At 45.5% G+C, this 18,375-nt stretch overlaps 1 protein-coding gene and 1 long non-coding RNA gene across 5 annotated transcripts in view; one reads left to right on the forward strand and one right to left on the reverse strand.

Annotated features, from left to right (window-relative positions):
* Positions 1-14,522, reverse strand: part of LOC138647926 (uncharacterized) — a 422,930-nt gene extending 408,408 nt beyond the window's left edge. Inside the window, exon 1 of the long non-coding RNA XR_011315066.1 lies at positions 14,383-14,522. This is a non-coding gene — a long non-coding RNA (uncharacterized lncRNA). The remainder of the gene's footprint in view (positions 1-14,382) is intronic.
* The window catches only part of LOC138647924 (complement factor H-like), a 258,431-nt gene that overhangs the window by 128,681 nt on the left and 111,375 nt on the right, over positions 1-18,375 (forward strand). For all 4 annotated transcript variants that reach the window (XM_069737291.1, XM_069737288.1, XM_069737289.1 and 1 more), the window contains one exon: positions 10,888-11,079. In XM_069737291.1, the coding sequence (XP_069593392.1) occupies positions 10,888-11,079 (192 nt within the window). The remainder of the gene's footprint in view (positions 1-10,887; positions 11,080-18,375) is intronic.

Below are 18,375 nucleotides of genomic sequence, written 5' to 3' on the forward strand. Positions count from 1 at the left end.
AGGGATCACGTCTTCCGGCCACATGATCATAGCGAGCTTTCTTTTATAGAGGAATTGTTTTGGTGGCCGGTCCGCGACCCTGCTAAGGGGCGCCCAATGAAGGTGGATTAGTCTGTCAGGGGTTCGTGACGCCACCTGTGGTGTTCGGTCAGGGCGACCGACGCTGCTGTGGGGTCCGCTGGGGTGATGGAATTGCAGCTGGATGGTATACCTTCCCACAGGTGAAGTATGTCTCCAGGGCTTTCCAGTAAGGTGGATAGTGATGGTGTGAGGTGCAGGCAATAACGAGGACACAAGGTTGCAGTCTCTTTACCTCTGTACTGAAGACTTCAGGATCCTCAATCCAGAGCACGTTTAACAGGGCTATCAGAGACAGGCCGGTCTGATGGGCACTTCCAGAGTTTCCCTCGCAGATGGAAATCGTTGCCCACCACTAGCGCCTGTGTGTTGTAGTCCTACCCTGCTGAGCATTTGGAATAGTCCTCACAACTGCTGTTCTCGTTCGTTTGTTCTCTACAGCTCTCTCTCTCTCTCTTTAGTTCCAGATGTTACTAGTTTCTCGTCCCCCAGGTATATTTTGGCTAGGACGCACCCGTATGACGGGAAGGCTTGGAGGTCTTCCGGGACCCTAGAGACGCCCCTCACTGTTATGACCTGGTGGTTAGGAGCAGCCAATCTGATAGTTAAACTCATACAGGACGAGCTCTGGGATATGGGAGCTCTGCTGTCCGCAAGCCCTAATCCTATCGCACACACTAAAAATAGCCGTGGAGCGCTCCTGACGCTCCCTAGGCGCCTTGTCACAGCCTCAGAGCTAGCTAGCCCTAGAGATAGAAAATAAAGCCTACCTTGCCTCAGAGAAATTCCCCAAAGGAATAGGCAGCCCCACACATATAATGACTGTGAGTAAAGATGAAAGTCACAAACGCAGAAATGAAATAGGTTTCAGCAAAGGGAGGCCAGACTTACTAAATAGACAGAGGATAGGAAAGGAATCTTTGCGGTCAGCACAAAAACCTACAAAAGACCACGCAGAGTGTGCAAAAGGTTCCTCCGCACCGACTCACGGTGCGGGGTGCCACTCTGCATCCCAGAGCTTCCAGCTAGCAAGACAAAATCAGGATAACCAGCTGGACAAAGAAACAATGAGCAAAAATAACAATAAGGAACTTAGCTTCTGCAGGAGAAGACAGGTCACCAGGCAGATCCAGGAGCGAACTGAACCAATGCTAAAACATTGACAGCTGGCATGGAGTAACGATCTGAGTGGAGTTAAATAGAGAAGCCAACCAAAGGATAAACCACGTCACCTGTGTAAGGAACCTCAGAAGCAGCAGCTTCACTCATAGCCACCAGAGGGAGCCCATAGACAGAACTCGCCGAAGTACCATTCACGACCACAGGAGGGAGTTCGACAACAGAATTCACAACAGTACCCCCCCCTTGAGGAGGGGTAACCGAACCCTCAACAGAGCCCCCAGGCCGATCAGGATGAGCCAAATGAAAGGCACGAACAAGATCGGCAGCATGAACATCAGAGGCAAAAACCCAGGAATTATCTTCTTGACCATAACCCTTCCACTTGACCAGGTACTGGAGTTTCCGTCTCGAAACACGAGAATCCAAAATCTTCTCCACCACATACTCCAACTCCCCCTCGACCAACACCGGGGCAGGAGGATCAATGGAGGGAACCATAGGCGCCACGTATCTCCGCAACAACGACCTATGGCACACATTATGGATGGCAAAAGAAGCTGGAAGGTCCAAACGAAATGACACAGGATTAAGAACCTCAGAAATCTTATATGGTCCAATGAAACAAGGCTTAAACTTAGGAGAGGAAACCTTCATAGGAACGTGACGAGATGACAACCAAACCAAATCCCCAACACGAATTCGGGGACCAACACAACGCCGGCGGTTAGCGAAACGTTGAGCCTTCTCCTGGGACAATGTCAAATTGGGCACCAGCTAGGGTACTGTTATGACCTGGTGGTTAGGAGCATCTGACCTGATTTTTAAACTCATACAGGACGAGCTCTGGGATGTGGGAGCTCTGCTGACCGCAAGCCCTAATCCTATCGCACACACTAAGAATAGCCGTGGAGCGCTCCTGACGCTCCCTAGACGCCTCGTCACAGCCTCAGAGCTAGTTAGCCCTAGAGAAGAAAATAAAGCCTACCTTGCCTCAGAGAAATTCCCCAAAGGAATAGGCAGCCCCCACATATAATGACTGTGAGTAAAGATGAAAGTCACAAACGCAGAAATGAAATAGGTTTCAGCAAAGGGAGGCCAGACTTACTAAATAGACAGAGGATAGGAAAGGAATCTTTGCGGTTAGCACAAAAACCTACAAAAGACCACGCAGAGTGTGCAAAAGGGTCCTCCGCACCGACTCACAGTGCGGGGTGCCACTCTGCATCCCAGAGCTTCCAGCTAGCAAGACAAAATCAGGATAACCAGCTGGACAAAGAAACAATGAGAAAAAAAAAAAAACAGTAAGGAACTTAGCTTCTGCAGGAGAAGACAGGTCACCAGGCAGATCCAGGAGCGAACTGAACCAATGCTAAAACATTGACAGCTGACATGGAGTAACGATCTGAGTGGAGTTAAATAGAGAAGCTAACCAAAGGATAAACCACGTCACCTGTGTAAGGAACCTCAGAAGTAGCAGCTTCACTCATAGCCACCAGAGGGAGCCCATAGACAGAACTCGCCGAAGTACCATTCACGACCACAGGAGGGAGTTCGACAACAGAATTCACAACACCTCTCCCAATGTTGCCCCCGATGTCTTCTTAGGAAATTTAAGGTAGACAGCCAACCTATAATTAACTGTCCTGCGGAGTTTGAAGTAAGGCCTGAAGTCAGTTACTCCCACGGGGTTCCGGCCACTGGCTACACGCCTCAGTAGGATGTTGCCTTGGTCTCACGGCACGACTCCTACTGGTACTCCTTTTTGCTTGATCTCGTTTACACTGTTCCACAATATCCTTCCCTTCTTATCTCTTTCTTAGGATACCGCCGCAATGTAGTGCAGGCGGGGTTCCGTAGCATTCTGTTCTGTTCGCTAGGCACCTGCCAGGTTCCCACGCCTGACAGGGACCCCCCCCTGTGTCTTCTCCCTGCAACACCCCCTGCCACGGGATGTTGCCTGAATCCAACCCAGTCAGCTTCTGACTAAACTTCCTCCCCAGCCCCTAGTTTTACCAGTGTGAGGAGTGGCCCAATAAATAAAGCCTTTTTCTCCCCCTAGTGGCCGGAGTGTGAAGTGTAATGTGTTCTGGTGATACCTGGTCAGGAAAATTCCTTCAGTGCCATCAGACGTACCATCACTCCCCTTAGTGGCAGAGTGTCATACTGCAACGACCAGATCTCTGGGGCGCTGCACTCCCCTGAGTATTCTGTTTTTTTGTTGTTTTCTTGTTTTTAAATCCACTATACTGTTATAAAGATATTGATTTTTGTTATTTAATGCTATTTTTAATGGTCTTTATATGTGGGTGTGGTACACAGGGTAATAATTCAGAGTAGTCTAAAGACAGCACTAAATAAAAAGGCTCATAGCTCTGGAACTAGTGGATGGAATACTCAGGGGAGCAGTGAGAATAAATTAGGAGCAAATCAAGGCTCACTTTTGACCTGGTGACAGGTGCTATTTAACTTTATTAAATGAATTATGATCCCACATTAATATCAGTGTATATTATCGCTGGACTATCGGCTTACTGTTGTTCCTTCTATACTTTTCAGTTAATTTCTGTATTACTCCCATGTTGTGACTGTTCTCAATATCACTGTTTGTACCGGTAATTAGGGTTGAGCGACTTTTGTTTTTATAGGATCGGGTCGGATTTCACGAAACCCGACTTTTTCAAAAGTCGGGTAGAGTGAAATCGGCCGATCCTATAGAAAAGTCGGGGTCGGGGTCGGCCGAAACACGAAACCCAATGCAGTGCATTGGGTTTCCAATGGTTCCCAGGGTCTGAAGGAGAGGAAACTCTCCTTCAGGCCCTGCGATCCATATTAATCTGACAAATAAAGAATAAAAATAAAAAATATTGCTATACTCACCCTCGGACGCGCCCTGGTTGTAACCGGGAGCCTTCCTTCCTAAGAATCAGCGCATGTAGGACCTTTCGATGACGTCGCGGCTTGTGATTGGTCGCGTGAGCGGTCACATGGGCGTCACGCGACCAATCAGAAGCCGTGACGTCATCGAAAGGTCCTTCAAGCGCTGATTCTTAGGAAGGAAGGCTGCGGGTTACAACCAGGGCGCGTCCGAGGGTGAGTATATACCTATTAGGAATATACTCACCCTCGGACGCGCCCTGGTTGTAACCCGCAGCCTTCCTTCCTAAGAATCAGCGCTTGAAGGACCTTTCGATGACGTCACGGCTTCTGATTGGTCGCGTGAGCGGTCACATGGGCGTCACGCAACCAATCAGAAGCCGTGACGTCATCGAAAGGTCCTCCAAGCGCTGATTCTTAGGAAGGAAGGCTCCCGGTTACAACCAGGGCGCATCAGAGGGTAAGTATAGCAATATTTTTAATTTTTATTCTTTATTTTACACTTAAATCTGAATTCCGATACCAATTCCCGATATCTTAAACATATCGGGAATCGGTATCGGAATTCCGATTCCAGATTCAGAAGATCGCCGACTTCATGGCCGACCCCACACAGGGGTCGGGTCGGGTTTCATGAAACCCGACTTTGCCAAAAGTCGGCGACTTCTGAAAATGGCCGACCCGTTTCGCTCAACCCTACCGGTAATCAAACCTTCAGGGATCAGGAAATTATTCTATATCCTCTGAACAGGCGATAACTTCCACAATTGGCCCAAACTCTTTAAAGGGAACTTGTCACCCCCCACAGGGCCTAGTAAGGTAAAAGGGCCACCTTCTCCAGCACTAAGGCTGCATTCTGTTAAGGTTGCTCTTATGTTTTTGATCTCTAATAACGCTGAAATATTCACTTTTATAAATTGCACGCCATACCTGTATTGAGTCCGGGGGGTACATTTTTTCCCCCTGACTCAGCTGCCTCGCAGCCATCCATCATCCCACCGGGCTCCGCCTCCTCTCTGTCTTGTGCCATCATGGGCGCCTGCGCTCTGCAATTATTTCTCGGGCATGTGCCGTGCGCACTGCCCTGGAACTTACATCAAGTGATGCAAGTAGATCGCGCCTGCGCACAGAGCCAGATTCCCAGCCCTGCAGTGTGAATAAATCATAACACTGTGGAACGGGATCTCGGGCCTCCGCTACACCCAGGGGCAATATCAGTACATCAGCTGATGTGAGTTCCAGGGCAGCGTGCACAGTGCATGCCCGAAAAATGAAAGCACGGGCACCGGTGACGTGAGGAAACACAGAGGAGGCAGTGCCCGGTGCACTGAGTGGATGATTGATGGCTGGGAGGTGGTTGAGTTAGGGGGAAAAAACATACTCCCGGACTCAATATAGGTATGACGCGCAATTTATAAAAGTAAATATCTCAGCCTTATTAGGGAGCAAAAACGTAAGAGCCACCTTTACAGAATGCAGCCTTAGTGCTGCTGAAGGTGGCTCTGTTACCTTAATAGGCCCTGGGGGGTGACAGGTTCCCTTTAAAGAGAGGATAGCCTTTTAAATGGAACCTGTCATGTAAAAAAAGCTGTTAACTTGTGGATATGGGGTTGATCTGCAGGTTATCAGCATTCTGAAGCCGTGTGGCCACCACAATGAAAGCTAAAACCTAAGATACAAGCAAAATGAGCATATACCCTAAGTGAGGAGATAAATAAATAGTAATAGTTCATGGAAATAACATACGATAATTATTATTTTGATCAAAAAAGCATAAAAGCCATCCCACCACAACAAGATGTATCTATTCAGAATGTACTTATCTCTAATATTGGAAACACTTTAAAATGCAAACATTTGCAAAAAAGAGATTGGGGTCCCAGGTGGTCAACGCCGACGCGTTTCGACCATCAGGTCTTAGTCATGGCATGAAAATGGAACCACATATTAACATTTTATACAACACAGAACACTAAAACAACAAGTGCTTAGATTAAACCTCAGATGGGCAATCAGAACATTCATTAGATTAACCCCCTGTGAACCGTAAAAGAGAAAGACAGGTCTATGGAAAAAGAACCACAACGGTGTATCAAAAAATTACATTAGCCGGAGTAATAGAACCAATTCACAGTGTGTACAATATTAAATATCACCTTCTTATGGAGAGAGAAAAAAAAAAAACACACACACAAAAAAAAAAAAAATATATATATATATATATATATATATATAATTATATTAAATAAAGATATGAAATTATTACATTAATCTAACTGCAAAATGAGGTCAAAACGTTTGTTCAGCCCTAAAGGCACCCTTGACTGTAGAGAAAATATCCAAAAGGATTCACGATTTCATATCTTACGTCTATGATCACCGCCTCTAGAAGGTTTATGCACTTTTTCAATAGCAGTCACTTTAATCATGCTGGTATTACCTGCATGGATTGTTTTGCAGTGGTGAGAGACTGCAGAAATGTGATGTGATGTATTATTAAGTGCAGATTCTGAGATATGCTTACAAAACCTTCTTTTTAGCGGGCCCACTGTGCAGTAAGTAATTTACGCCATAATGAGGATTTATTGATCAGACAGGCTGACAAAGGTGGAGGGGTGGTTATTTTGAATGCTGGTTTATATTACATGGAAAATCTTCGCATTCTTAGTGATTGTTCTACTTACACCCAAATTCCATATGATCGCACAAAAGAATTTCAGATACATTTAGAGAAATTATTAGTAGATGGCCTATCCACAGGTGCTATTACACAAAAAATATATGATTATTTAAATATCAAACATCCAGTTATTCCTATTTATCATGCGTTTCCTAAGATTCATAAAAATGTTTTTCCTCCTCTGTTTAGAGCCATCATCTCTGGTATAGGGTCACTCTCAGAAAATTTGGGAGAATGGGTGGATCATTTTTCTACAACCCTTAGTGATCAATTTACCGGGTTACATTAAAGGGACACTGTCACCTGGATTTGGAGGGAACAATCTTCAGCCATGGAGGCGGGGTTTTTGGGTTTTTGATTCACCCTTTCCTTACCCGCTGGCTGCATGCTGGCTGCAATATTGGATTGAACTTCATTCTCTGTCCTCCATAGTACATGCCCGCGCAAGGCAATCTTGCGCCTTGCGCAGGTGTGTACTACGGAGGACAGAGATTGAACTTCAATCCAATATTGCAGCCAGCATGCAGCCAGCGGGTAAGGAAAGGGTGAATCAAAAACCCAAAAACCCCGCCTCCATGGCTGAAGATTGTTCCCTCCAAATCCAGGTGACAGTGTCCCTTTAAAGATACCAAAGCAGTCATTGCCGCATTAGATGGCTTTTTGTGGTCTTCACATTATACATGGGTCACCTGTGATGTGGTTGGCTTATATCCTTCCATACCACATAATATCATTCTAACCAGCCTGTCATATTTTCTCAATAAGTACAGCACGTACAAACAGGAGATTCAATCTTTTATTATAGATTCAGTTTCTTTTTTGTTGACCCATAATTCTCTACAGTCAAGGGTGCCCTTAGGGCTGAACAAACGTCTTGACCTCATTTTGCAGTTAGATTAATGTAATAATTTCATATCTTTATTTAATATAATTCTATATATTTTTTTTTTTTGTGTGTGTGTGTGTTTTTTTTTTTCTCTCTCCATAAGAAGGTGATATTTAATATTGTACACACTGTGAATTGGTTCTATTACTCCGGCTAATGTAATTTTTTGATACACCGTTGTGGTTCTTTTTCCATAGACCTGTCTTTCTCTTTTGTGGTTCACAGGGGGTTAATCTAATGAATGTTCTGATTGCCCACCTGAGTTTTAATCTAAGCACTTGTTGTTTTAGTGTTCTGTGTTGTATAAAATGTTAATATGTGGTTCCATTTTCATGCCATGACTAAGACCTGATGGTCGAAACGCGTCGGCGTTGACCACCTGGGACCCCCATCTCTTTTTTGCAAATGTTTGCATTTTAAAGTGTTTCCAATAAATTGACTTTTTAGAAGATCCATGCTGGAGATTTTTTTTCTTTTTCATTGCTGGCTCTGGACTACGCCCTTGACCAAGGCTGCTCCGTGCATGGACATCATTGCACTGTTGAGGGATTGGTGAGCTGACTTATTTTCTTCCCATTTTTTCCTTTTTTCCTATTTTTGTATCTCTAATATTGAAACCTCACCTTGTGTCAGCCTTAATATAGGGGAGGGCACAGCAGGACCAAAGCCTAAGGCTGGGTTCACATTACATAAAGGCAGTCCGTTAGACAGACTGCGTTACACCACAGCATAACACGGTGTAACGCAGTCCGTTAATGCTGCCATTAATCTCTATTTCTGGCGCATCGCTAGTGCACGCCCAAAATGGGCGTGCGCTAGCGATGTGCCGTCATTGAGTGACCGACCCTGGGACATGGGCTGCAGCGTTTCCGGGTCTGTCACCGCTAGCGCAGATAGAGCATCTGCAAGCTCTATCTGCGCTAGCACGATGGCATGTCGGCACTTGCGTTAACGCAACCCGTTTAACGCATGTGTTAAACGGGCTGTTGTTAACGCAATTTGAACCTAGCCTAAATGTTCAAACACCTGCCCATGCAAAGCTACATAGATGAGATACCTAGCTCAAAAGGGGGCAGCTGAAAGCCAGGCTAATGGCAGAAAATGAACTGTATTCTTCCTGGCAGTCTTGGGCTTTGAGTCATAGAGGTGTGGCAAACACAGCTTCAGTCTGTTAGGCTACGTTCACATTTGCGTTGTGCGATGTTGCGTCGGAGACGCAACGCACAACACAAAAAAAACGCAACAAAACGCACACTAAAACGCAGCGTTTTGCGACGCATGTGTACATTTTTGCCGAATTTCGGACGCAAAAAAAATGCAACTTGCTGCATCCTCTGCGCCCTACGCTTGCGGCAAAAGAACGCATGCGTCGTAAAACGCAGCACAACGCATGTCCATGCGCCCCCCCATGTTAAATATAGGGGCGCATGATGCATGCGTCGCTGCGGTTGCGCCCGACGCAACGCAAATGTGAACGTAGCCTTAAAGTGTGAACTGTAATAGCACCTGGGGAGCATTAGAACCCTGCTGCTTTGACACATCTGAGCTGAGAGCAGGAGCTGCCAGGGAAAGTCTGTGGGAAGGAGAAGCTAAAGCAAGGTGAAGGGAGGGGTTGGAGAGATACTGCTGTGTGAGGATGCAGGAAGGGGATGCCGGAGAGAAGTCTGGAGACTGAACTTTAAGAGGACTGTTCTCTGCCAGCGTTTTGTGAGGGTTGCTAATCTTTTCCCCTGGTGAACCTGTATCTCTGCTTGGAGACAAGTGCGGAACATTTAATAATAATAATAATAATAATAATAATAATAATAATAATAATAATAATAATTTGAGAGCTATGTGACCCTGGAGCTCTGTAGGATCTATGCTGTGCTGGCTGGTGACCTTGTTTGGAATGGACCAGGTAGCCAGTATCTGAGAAGTGACAGACAGTCTGTTCATGTGGGAAATTGTGAGTGACTGCTTGAGGAGAGACGGTATCCTGTACCTTCCATATTGAGAGGGATCCTGACAAGCCCCGTTGCAGTACTATCCCAGACCATACCCTAAGGCTACAGAACTGTAAGTCCCCGGTTTGTGGGCTCAGCATTGGCCAACGAGACGTGGATCCTTGTTTTGCTGTAGTTGTTTAGGCACCAAAGATTTTTGGGACTGGCTGCAGCCAATGCAGATCATATGCCTGAGTGGGGACCCACCTCAGGTTAACGGTACCGTAACAATAGATACCTGGGTATCACCAGATTAACTATTAAAGAACATATGTTATATTTATATATTGTTATTGCGGATTTTGGTCAGTTTTTACTCAGTGTGCCATTGCTGGGGTTCCCATAGGACCACTTCATTAGATTTACACCTGTTTTTAATATAGTACCTTGTTTGACCTTTTGGATAGGTAGATTTCTTCTAAACCTCAGTGTAATACACTTAAATCAGGAACTTTGCGTTTGGCAGATTGATTTCAGCTCTGGCTGAGTGAGTATAATTAATAAGATAATTTCATTCTGTTTTCTACAATATTGAATCTCACTCCAACTGCTATTTTAGTACAGACAGTGTCATTTCTGCCTCCGTCTCGGTTTGTGACTCACTGGATCTTCTTCAGAACTCTGGTCATTACAAGTCACTGATCAGTACATAGTAAGCGGCAGCATTAACCATGCCCTGGCACTGACTGACAGCCAGCCCTGTACTGATGCACTGCTGAGCCAGCTGTCAAACAGTGTCGGCAAGTGTTAACTGAAGACGCACCAACCACACTTCTATGACTGAAAGCCTGAGGCTGCTGGGAGGAATAAAGTTAATTTCTTACCGATAGCCAGACTTTCAGTGTGGTGGCCGCACAGCTTTAGGATGCTATTAAAATGCAAATTGACCCCATATCTGCATCTTAGTAGCATTTTTTCACATGGCAGGCTTCCTTTAAGAACTACATTTGCAAAAGATAAAAAAAAAGGTATAGTCATTTCCAATCTATAGAGAAGCCTATGGAAAACAAAAAACAGCATAAAAACAAAAGGCCACTGGTCTAACTGCTTTGTACATAGTGCATTCCATCTTAAATGCAGAGTGGTCACAGAATTTTTAACACACACACACCCCACCCCACACCACACCCCCAATCCCATTAAAAAAAAGTCATGAATATGGCAAAGGAAAATTTCTGCACGTGAAACCAGAATAGACTCTGCCTGCTGGTACACTTTGCCTGACTTGCATGTTGCTGTTATTTTTTTATATTTTGCCACAGAGTCATGCATCATACAGGAGACTGACATGGGAAAAAATAATATTCATCTAAAGAATAATCGAGGACTGCATGTTAAAGACAATGAGGATGTTCACTTTCAATGTAATTATGGATATAATATTTTGGATCCAGCAAATCTAACGATACAGTGTAACAGCGGTGTTCTGGAATATCCAACCTGCCAAAAGATAGGTAATTACAAATTATTTCTACTAAGATGAATGAGATGCATAAATCATGCATCAGTACTAGTGGTGAGCGAGTGTACCCGTTGCTTGGGTTTTCCCGAGCACACTCGGATGGTCGCAGAGTATTTGTTAGTGCTCGGAGATTTAGTTTTCGTCGCAGCAGCTGCATGATTTGCAGTTACTAGACAGCTTGATAACATGTGGGGATTCCCTATTAACCAGGCAACTCCCACATGTACTCAGGCTGGCTAGCAGCTGTAAATCATGCAGCTGCGTCAACAAAAATTAAATCTCCAAGCAGTCACAAATACTCGGAGACCACCCGAGTGTGACCGGGAAAACCACTAATCAGTACTGAATTTTCTTATTAAAACAACTGTTTTGCTATAGGTGTTTATTTTCCCCATCTCCATATCCCAACCTCTCCCTCCCGTCCCTTCCTAATCTATCCTTCCCGGCTAAAAGTTAAAATTCCAATAAAACTTTTGAAAAGAAAACAACTGTTTTGTCCTTCAGTTTAGTTTGTTTAATATTGTGCACAAGAATACAGATAATTAGGATTTGCTTCTAGTCCAAATTTGCAGTTAGTGTTAAAGAGTACTTGTCTTTTCAATTAACACTTACATAAGAACACAGGCTTCATTGTTTAGGTGCTGTTACGGCTGCGACCGTAAACACGGCCGAGCCGATGCCCCCACGTCGCCAAGCCATGACGACGTGGGCGAGCATCCCAAATGGGGACGCGATGTGGACCCACTGGACCACATAGAGTAACCTGGACCTACCCAGACTAGGGAAAGGCAGCGAGCAGGGTCTGTGGCAGCTGAGCATGTGAACAAGATGGCAATATGCCGAACTAGATTACACCACACAACGTCAGGTATGAAGAAACAAAGTTTACTTAAATGACAACACAGTACATACCAAAACATAATGATGTCAGGATCCCGATTCCACACATCAGAGTAGGGTACACGTCTCAGGATAACAGACAAAGGCAGGAGGACATCATGGGTTGATGAAGTCCAGGGTTATCTAGCACGGACATGCTAGGATGGCCTCTCAGGCGCAGCACAGGTTCAGCAGGAGAACATCAGAAACCGACCTCGGACAGACGTCAGACGATGGCAGGGGTCATCACGGGTTGATGCAGTCGAGGGTCATCTGCCACGGGCTTACCTGGACAGCCTCTCTCAGGCCTCAGGCATAGCACAGACTCAGCAGGAGAACATCAGACACCGACCCAGGACAGACGTCATCACAGGGTGGACCCCGGGGAACATCGGGTCACAGGCAGGACATCAGGACACAGACTGGGCATCAGGACACAGACTGGGCTTCAGAACAGAGACTGGGCATCAGGACACAGACTGGGCATCAGGATAGATATCCGGGACACTGGCATGGCAGCCCAGGTCATCAGCTAGAACACTGGGGTGGCAGCCCAGGACATCAAGACATCGGACACAGGAAGGACATCAGGACATAGGCAGGGCACCAAGACATCAGGAATATGGATAGACATCTGGGACATGGGCGTGGCAGCCCAGGTCATCAGCTGGGACATTAGCGTGGCAGCCCAGGGCATCAAGACATGAGAAGGAAGGACATAGGGACATCAGGACATAGGCAGGGCATCAGGACATCAGGAATACAGATAGACATCTGGGACACTGGTGAGGCAGCCCAGGTCATCAGCTGAGACTCAGATGGCACAGGATCAGGTAGCGGTGGCCATCAGGTACCTAGCTACAGCCGTCAGGCTCCAGGCATATGACCTAGGAAGGAACTCAAGCGTGATGGTGCAAGCACCGCCGGACTGGACCTGGGCCAGACGGGGTTAGCACCGCATAACAGGCTGAGCACAGCATAGTAAGTAGTAATGGCTCAGCATAAACACCAGACTCCATCTTTAAAAGATGAACCCAGGAAGTTCAGTCACTGGGTGCGGAGTGTCAGACACAAAAGGACTTCAGGAACATAACAGAGGACACAGTTCAGACAGGGTCAGGTACTGGATATGCAGCCTCCAGGATAGGCGGGTCTGGGTACTCTGCCCCAGATTAGACGGAAAAACAAAACACAAATGGATCTTGATATGCAGCCTCCAGGATAGGCGGGTCTGGGTACTCTGTCCCCAGATTAGGCATAAAAATGAAACACGAACAGATCTGGATATTCCGCCTCCAGGATAGGTGGATCTGGGTACCCTGCCCCCAGAACAGGCAGAAGACAGGTATCAGCTCTCCCAGAACATACTGCAGACAGAACGGGAGCTGGATACCTAACTCATAAGGCAAGACGTAGAAACGCAATGCAATGCTCTGGCAATGCCCAACAGGAAAGAAGGAGTTTATATAGGAGCTGCCCCTCAGCAATAGGCTGAGGAAGCAACACAAGTGCACACTCAAACCCTAATAAAAGCAGGGTAGGTGTGGAAGCACGCACCCTAAGCACAAACAGAAACCATTACAGCACAGACAGCACAGGAACTGTGGCTTAGGGCACCTGGCAGTGACTGCTAGCAGGAACACACGTGGAAAGTCATGCACCAGCTGCAGAGGACCTTGCATGCCTCGGATAGCTTCCACAGCGGCAGCCAGGGACCGCACTTGCGTGTGGTCATGTAGCAAAGCAAAGACATCACAGCACATGTACAGACAGCCAAGCAGCAGCACAGGGAACTGAGCCGCATCCATACAGGTAACAGACTACAGTATCCCTGCAAGTTAGGGGGAGAGGAGCAAGGGTTAAAGCAGAGACATGCAAAAGTAACGCCGAAGAAACAAGGTATAAACCCAGCGGTGTTACAGGTGCTCCGCGTCCTTCTCAAATATTTTGAGTGCTGTTGCAGCCTATTGTTCAGCTCTATTTGTGGATTTTAATGCTCAATCACTTGCTTTTCTCTCCATGAAGGGGTCATATACTTAGACAGGAACCTGCCTTTCCGTTGCTGCTCTGATTTACTTTCCCATAACATGTGGGATACATTGGGCATTTTGTTCCACTAATCCACTGTGATCGACAGTCTGAATTCCCACCTGCTTTATGCTGCTGGTTCACAAAAGAAGTGATATTCACAAAATAGTATTTCTGATAATGCTTCTCATAACTGTCATAACTGCCAGGATTTTTTATTTTTATTTTTTGCTGTGTAAAGATACCTGCAGAAACATTGTCAAGACACTGAGTGACCATAAGGGCTGACACACTGCTTCAAATTATATCGAGTGTTAAAGGGGTTCTCCACTGTCAGATAACACCAGCTGAATCATAAAATAAAAATTATCTATACTCATGTACTCACCGCATTTGCGCTGTTCCAGCAATGTTGGCGTCACTATTCCTGGACAATTATGAGACTTGTTGTGTTGAATGCCGGCTGCAGACAATGAATGGCCACTTGTAAGCTGCATCTCATCAATGTTCCATCAAGGCCGATGTCTGATATGATGGAGTAGTAAAGGCTGCAATTGTCAAGCGGCCACTGAACAGCAGCTGACTCTGTGGCCCTCAGGGATCCCTGTTTAAGTCATAATCCCTGCATAGGGGTTAAAGGCTGGAGACACACTAGCAATTTTAAAATCTGTCCGATTTTGATGCAGGGAGTCGGATGAGTGTCATCTGATTTACATCCGTATGCAGTGTGATTGTTATCGGACTGCAATGCAAATTTAAGATTAGCATTTACCTAGAGAAATTATTTACACATCATTTTCAAAGAAAATAAGGAATTATTCTTCAAAACAGATAGATAGATAGATAGATAGATAGATAGATAGATAGATAGATAGATAGATAGATATGAAAAGCCGGCAATTCATATGCAGGTACAGATTCAAGATTCAAAGAAGCTTTATTGGCAGGACCAAATACACATCAGTTTTGCCAAAGCAAGTGTATAAAGGCAATAGGGATAGGGACTGTGGGGATGTTGGGTAGGAGCTGTAGGGGAGGTGGATGGGGCAGATCCATTGTGGGGGCTATAGTCCATGGCATAGGGGAGGTGGATGGGGCAGATCCATTGTGGGGGCTATAGTCCATGGCATCATAGTTCTCTTTCTCGCAGTCTATGACATTCGCTCACATACCGCGCTGCTATCTCCACCGCTCTCTCTTCTTCTCCCAGCAGGATATATGTTTTCTCTTCCTCCTTCATGGTGATGAAGTCCGGGAAGAGATGTGAGAGTCTCCTGAAGTGAGTGTCCCTCACTGCTGAGTATTTGGAGCAGTGTAGCAGGAAGTGGGTTTCGTCCTCTATGGCCTCCTGGTCACAGTGTTGGCACAGTCTTTCCTCCCTGGGCTTGTAGCTCTGCCTGTGTCGGCCACATTCGATGGCCAGACTGTGGGTGCTGAGTCTATATCGGCTCAGGATCTGGCGGTCTCTGGGGTCCGGGAGTTTCTCCAGATATGGCGCCAGTCTGTAGTCTCTCTGTAGACTCCGGTACATGGTCAGTTTCTGTGAGCTGATGATATCATTCTTCCAGTCACTGACATACCTCTCCTGGCCTTCGTCTGCCATCTTCCTAATTCCGGCTTTTGTCTGGTTGTTGTGATTGGTGTTCTGGTCCGGTTGGGTTTGGCTGGGCTGTTCCGAGGGTTCTGGTATTTCTGTTTCACTTACATGTATCAGGGCTTTATGGTGATGGGAGCTTGGATTGCTCCTATGCAGGTGAGCTCGGAATGACAGTTCCCTCTTTAGAACTGTTAGGTGTAGAGGGAATCTGCCCAGCTCAGCCCGACAGGCACTGTTGGAGGTGCTCCGATGGACCTGGAGAAGGTGCTTGCAGAATTCCAGGTGGAATATTTCTGTTGGACTGGAATCCCACTTTGACCAGTCTGGGTAGGTGTGAGGACACCAGACTTCGCTGCTATACATATATATATATGTCAGTGACACACACACATATATATATATATGTATTTATATTAGATAGATAGATAGAAAAAAAGTAATTCAGCACCCGTGGTAGTATAAAATCACTGCAGGAGCCAACAGGAGAGAGATGGATTACATACAGTAAATACATATAGAGTAGGTATATATATATATATATAATGTAGATGTCTGTGTCAAATACAATTAGTACAATGTGTGTGCAAATTACTGTACATGAATTTAATTAATTAAAGTTTTTTGGGGGGAAAAATGGAATGGACTCCCATGCAATTTTCAAAACCAGCAGAGGGAAAGCCAGAGGCTGGGAGCAGATGTTTATAGCCTGGGAAAGGGGTAATACACATGGAGCTTCCCAGGCTATTAATATCAGCTCACAACTGTACACTTAGCCTTTATTGGCTATTAAAATGGGGGACCCCCAAAAAATGGCTTTCCCTTTGCTGGTTTTGAAAATTGCGCCGGAGCCCACTACATGTGGAGTAATTTACACACACACTGTACTAATTGTATTTGACACAGACATCTAAAAATCTACCTATTCTGTATGTATTTACTCTGTGTAAACCATCTATTCTATCCTTGTCAGCTTCTGCTGTGATTTTACACTGCCCTGGTGCTGAATTACCAGCTTTTCTTCTATCTATCTATGTAATATAAATACATATATATATATATATATATATATATGTGTGCCACTGACATATATATATATATATATATATATATAAATATATATATATATTCTATGTGTATATATTTATTCTATTCTAACCTGTCAGTGTGATTTTACTGTACCCGCATATGAATTGCCGGCTTTTCAAATGCAATCGGTGTGTAAGAATCGGACAGCACTTGCATGGTCCGAGTGCTGTGTGATTTTTTTTTTTTCTCGCATCCACAGGCTTCTATTGCGGCAAGCGATCTGAATTCTGATTACAATCGCAGCATTCTGCGACTTTTTTCCCTGTCCGATCTTGATCCAATCCGAGCTAAAAAAAAAAAAAAACACAGATGAAGACACAATCACAGACTAAAATTGGCCGGATTTAGTCCGATTTTTTTATCGGATTGTATTTGTCCGATTTGATCGCAACTGGGAATGAGCCCAAAGGGTAAACTTTAGGGCAACCCCATGACTCTGGGAAATGGAATAGCTTGCGCAAAACCTGTTCGTATTGACATCTCTCACATAGGGTGGGTTTAAGTATGTCACCTGCTTGTTAGTACATTACATTTTGAATCTATGTCATTGTTTGTCATTGAAAACAACAGAGGTGTATTATCTATAGCATTGACTTTCACAGGAAAGTGTAATTTTTGTAAAGGTAAATTAAGATTCTTTGCTATTTAGGCATAAACAAAATTGGCTTCAGAATGACAATCAATGAATGCCTTAACCCCCACAGATTTTGCAAGATAAGACAAACAGGAAGTAATAAGTTTGCAGAATCAAAGGGCAATAACTGTGCAACCAGGTGGGCATCCTGGGACGCATCTGGGCACTGGAGATTCTCTGACTGGGGTTGTTTTGGGCAGGCATGGATATACTGGCTCCTCAGCCAAAAAATAGCAGCCCAAAGCCACCCAGCAATGGCACAACTATTTGAAGCCCCAATTTTGGTGCTTTGCCCGGCTCTTCCCACTTGCCCTGCAGCGGTGACAAGTGGGGTCCATGTCCAGGCTGAGAACCACTGGGAGAATGAGCTGCTGCGAGTGCAGCATAAGTGACCAACGGTGACATCATCGAGGTTACCACCAGTCACTGAGGCTGCTTGGGATGGAGGGATGGCTGGCTGGATTGATGAGGGATGGATGGATGGAGGGATGGAAGGATGAATGAGAATTGGATGAATGAGACATGGATGAATAGATGGGGATGGATGGATGGGCAGATGAGGGATGCTGTCACGGGGGTATTGGGTAGAATAAAGCTGATTACCCAGGCCCCTGCGATATCCCTCAGACTAGGGAAAACCCTGTCTGTCCCTCTCCCAGAATTTACACTGATGGTGTGCTTGTCTGGGCCGCCAGGCCTGACCCTAACTCCTGTTTCAGCCCTATGCTGAAACCTCCACCCGCCACCCAGTGATAAGACCACACACCAACCTACAAAGAAAGTACAGACAGGGAAAACTGAAAACGCACCACGCCACAGACACACAGGAAAACACTATAATGTGCACATGGCAAAAATAAACACAAATATAGGAAGTAGAAATATGACAAAGGATAATACACCACCAGATACGATAATTCAACTCCTAGACCACCACTCCAGACCGAGATCACCAGGCACAAGACACAAGCTATAATCGGCGACGCCCAAAGTCCAGAATGACTATTTAAGGGCCATGGGTGTGACCCAGCCTCCAACCAGATTACCAGCCAGATTAACCCTGG

This window comes from Ranitomeya imitator, chromosome 8 (assembly GCF_032444005.1).
Source record: "Ranitomeya imitator isolate aRanImi1 chromosome 8, aRanImi1.pri, whole genome shotgun sequence".
NCBI classification, from domain to species: domain Eukaryota; kingdom Metazoa; phylum Chordata; class Amphibia; order Anura; family Dendrobatidae; genus Ranitomeya; species Ranitomeya imitator.